A 4337-nucleotide genomic window follows, 5' to 3' on the forward strand; every position below is an offset into this window, starting at 1 on the left:
TTTAATTCAGATGAAGTCAATGAAAATGTCTGTGGTGGTTCTTGTGAAAAGGCCCAGGGGTCTGATCACCATACAGTCCCATGGAATAGACCTACAGGAGGGGAGTCACATTTCATTAGTTAAAGCATTTTCCATGGAAACGTACAGAGGAGTTTATGCAAATCAACCCTGTCTGTTTTGACACCTGAAGGAGGAGTCTCTGAAAACCTATTTAAAGCAGTCTGTCTTGATTCAGCTCAACAGTCTCCAGTCTACCAACTGGTCTCTAATAACTATTTAAAGCAGTCTGTCCTGACTCAGCTCAGCAGTCTCCAGTCTACCAACTGGTCTCTGTAACTTCATCTTTGTCTCTGTGGTGTACAGTCTTCAGGTGATGATGGGGGTATTGAGTCATCTCTCTACTCTCCTCCTCCTCTCTCTCCTTCCTCCTGCTCTCTCTCATGTAGTAGAGAGGTTCAGTGATGTTACAGACTGTGAGACGTTCTTCCTGGAGGGGACAACTCCAAATCTCCCAGGTATTTTGGTTGGTGGGACAGTCCAGAACCAGAACCGCTACAAGCCGATTTGCCAGAAGTACAAGAAAACCTACATGTTTGCAACTCTCTACGACACGACCAACATGATCCCTGTGTTCTCAGCCTACACCTTCACTGGGGTCGGACCGAGAGGGACAAGACCAGATACATGGATGATTGAACCTCAGGTAATTTAAACATCTTTTCAAATCGACATTTCATGCCAAGGTTGAACAATAACTTTCAATAGACAATTACTACTGTCTGTCTAGCAAGATTACATGTCTGTTTCATTCCTTAAAGGGATAGTTTCTAAAATAATAAACAGAAATACCTTTATTTACATGAGTATTCAGACCCTGGTTTTGCTTTGTCATTATGGTGTGTGTGTAGATTGTGTGTAGATTGATGAGGGAAAAGTATAATTTAATCAATTTTAGAATTAGTCTGTAACGTAACAAATGTGGAAAAAGTCAAAGGGTTTGAATACTTTCAGGATGCACAGTAATATACAGGTCTACTATACAGGTCTACTATACAGGTCTACTATACAGGTCTACTATACAGGTCTACTATACAGGTCTACTATACAGGTCAACTATACAGGTCTACTATACAGGTCTACTATACAGGTCAACTATACAGGTCTACTATACAGGTCTACTATACAGGTCTACTATACAGGTCTACTATACAGGTCTAATATACAGGTCTAATATACAGGTCTACTATACAGGTCTACTATACAGGTCTACTATACAGGTCTACTATACAGGTCTAATATACAGGTCTAATATACAGGTCTACTATACAGGTCTACTATACAGGTCTGATATACAGGTCAGGTCAAATATACAGGTCTACTATACAGGTCTAATATACAGGTCTGATATACAGGTCTGATATACAGGTCTACTATACAGGTCTACTATACAGGTCTACTATACAGGTCTAATATACAGGTCTAATATACAGGTCTACTATACAGGTCTAATATACAGGTCTACTATACAGGTCTGATATACAGGTCTAATATACAGGTCTGATATACAGGTCTGATATACAGGTCTAATATACAGGTCTAATATACAGGTCAGGTCTAATATACAGGTCTGATACACAGGTCTAATATACAGGTCTAATATACAGGTCTAATATACAGGTCAGGTCTAATATACAGGTCAGGTCTGATATACAGGTCTACTATACAGGTCTAATATACAGGTCTACTATACAGGTCTACTATACAGGTCTACTATACAGATCAGGTCTAATATACAGGTCTAATATACAGGTCTAATATACAGGTCTAATATACAGGTCAGGTCTAATATACAGGTCTAATATACAGGTCTAATATACAGGTCAGGTCTAATATACAGGTCAGGTCTAATATACAGGTCAGGTCTAATATACAGGTCTAATATACAGGTCTAATATACAGGTCTATTATACAGGTCTGATATACAGGTCTAATATACAGGTCAGGTCTAATATACAGGTCAGGTCTAATATACAGGTCTACTATACAGGTCTCATATACAGGTCAGGTCTAATATAAAGGTCTAATATACAGGTCTGATATACAGGTCTTATATACAGGTCGAATATACAGGTCTAATATACAGGTCTGATATACAGGTCTAATATACAGGTCTAATATACAGGTCTAATATACAGGTCTAATACACAGGTCTAATATACAGGTCTACTATACAGGTCTCATATACAGGTCAGGTCTAATATAAAGGTCTAATATACAGGTCTGATATACAGGTCTTATATACAGGTCTAATATACAGGTCTAATATACAGGTCTGATATACAGGTCTAATATACAGGTCTAATATACAGGTCGAATATACAGGTCTAATATACAGGTCTGATATACAGGTCTAATATACAGGTCTAATATACAGGTCTAATATACAGGTCTACTATACAGGTCTCATATACAGGTCAGGTCTAATATAAAGGTCTAATATACAGGTCTGATATACAGGTCTTATATACAGGTCGAATATACAGGTCTTATATACAGGTCGAATATACAGGTCTAATATACAGGTCTAATATACAGGTCAGGTCTAATCTACAGGTCTAATCTACAGGTCTAATATACAGGTCTAATATACAGGTCTAATATACAGGTCTAATATACAGGTCTAATATACAGGTCTAATATACAGGTCTAATACACAGGTCTATTATACAGGTCTGATATACAGGTCTAATATACAGGTCAGTTCAGTGAATAATGATGAATATTGTTCCTACAGCTGGACGGAGGAATTGAACCAGTTATGGGTCTGGAGAAACAAGGGGTCATTTATACACACCAGGCTGTCAATCAGGATTATGATGAATACGGTAAAGACAAGAAGGTGAACAAAGGTCACTTGTTTCCTAAATCTTTTGCTCACCAACCTGTAAATCAGGACTCCACCTTTACCCTGACAAATGCTGTTCCTCAAGTAAAGACATTTAATGAAGGTAGCTGGGGAAAGATGGAGTGTACGGTTAGAAAGATACTCCTGAAGCAATGCCTTGATAATAATGGTCAACCCAAGGCCTATGTGTTGACTGGAGCAGTTCCCAGTGTCAACAACAAACTGAACAACCGAGTGAACATCCCAGATCTCCTGTGGACAGCCTACTGCTGTTACAACAGCAAGAAGAAAGAGTGGATGGCCAAAGCACACTGGGGTGAGAACCAAGAGGAAACAAACAAACAAGTATTGAACCCCCATACCTTGTCAGAGCTGTATAACATGTTGAAGCAGCACTACCCAGGTGGTGATGTCCAGGTGTTCCCAGATCAGTGTCCAAGAGGTTCTTCTCAGAAAGAGAGAGAGAAGAGCAGAGAGAGGGAGATAGGAAGTGGGGATATTAGCGGGAAAGGGTTGATGACATGTGATGAGGATTGTAAATGTGTCTCTTTGTAGGTGACACAGTCCCAGAGTTTGGTCCAGTGGTAACACAGACAACTCTAAAACACATATTTACCATGGAGATACTATTATATGTTCTGAATGTATTTCTATCACTGTTACCATGGAGATACTATTATATGTCCTGAATGTAATTATATCACTGTTACCATAGAGATACTATTATATGTTCTGAATGTAATTCTATCACTGTTACCACAGAGATACTATTATATGTTCTGAATGTAATTCTATCACTGTTACCATGGAGATACTATTATATGTTCTGAATGTAATTCTATCACTGTTACCATAGAGATACTATTATATGTCCTGCATGTAATTGTATCACTGTTACCATAGAGATACTATTATATGTTCTGAATGTAATTCTATCACTGTTACCATAGAGATACTATTATATGTTCTGAATGTAATTCTATCACTGTTACCATGGAGATACTATTATATGTTCTGAATGTAATTCTATCACTGTATGTCTCCATCTTCTTCCCATCTGAAGGAATAAACATCTATAATGAATGAAGCCTGTGAGAGTCTGGTGTTTTATTCTCATGGTGTTTAAATGTAACCAAGTGACTCCAAAATGTTCCAATTCAACATTAAACCACGTTATTTGAGCTAAAAATATAAACGATTGAAAGCACTATTTTAGTTGTCAGTTATTCATTCAAACTTTGCCATGACTATGTGTCCAACCAGTCCAGCATACCAGCTAGCTACCATGTCTCTAAACATACCTGGAGCTGGTCAAGAAGCTACCATGTCTCTAAACATACCTGGAGCTGGTCAAGAAGCTACCATGTCTCTAAACATACCTGGAGCTGGTCAAGAAGCTACCATGTCTCTAAACATACCTGGAGCTGGTCTA

The 4337-nt window shown here is 38.2% G+C and overlaps 1 protein-coding gene across 1 annotated transcript; it reads left to right on the top strand.

Annotated features, from left to right (window-relative positions):
* The first annotated feature begins 265 nt into the window (after positions 1–265).
* On the top strand, positions 266–3992 carry LOC121847399 (endonuclease domain-containing 1 protein-like). The gene is made up of 2 exons (XM_042328066.1): positions 266–703; positions 2795–3992. The coding sequence occupies exons 1-2, from the start codon at positions 374–376 to the stop codon at positions 3458–3460; spliced, it is 996 nt and encodes a 331-aa protein (XP_042184000.1). The 5' UTR covers positions 266–373; the 3' UTR covers positions 3461–3992.
* The last annotated feature ends 345 nt before the right edge of the window (positions 3993–4337 follow it).

The sequence above is a fragment of the Oncorhynchus tshawytscha genome, linkage group LG10 (assembly GCF_018296145.1).
Source record: "Oncorhynchus tshawytscha isolate Ot180627B linkage group LG10, Otsh_v2.0, whole genome shotgun sequence".
NCBI lineage: Eukaryota > Metazoa > Chordata > Actinopteri > Salmoniformes > Salmonidae > Oncorhynchus > Oncorhynchus tshawytscha.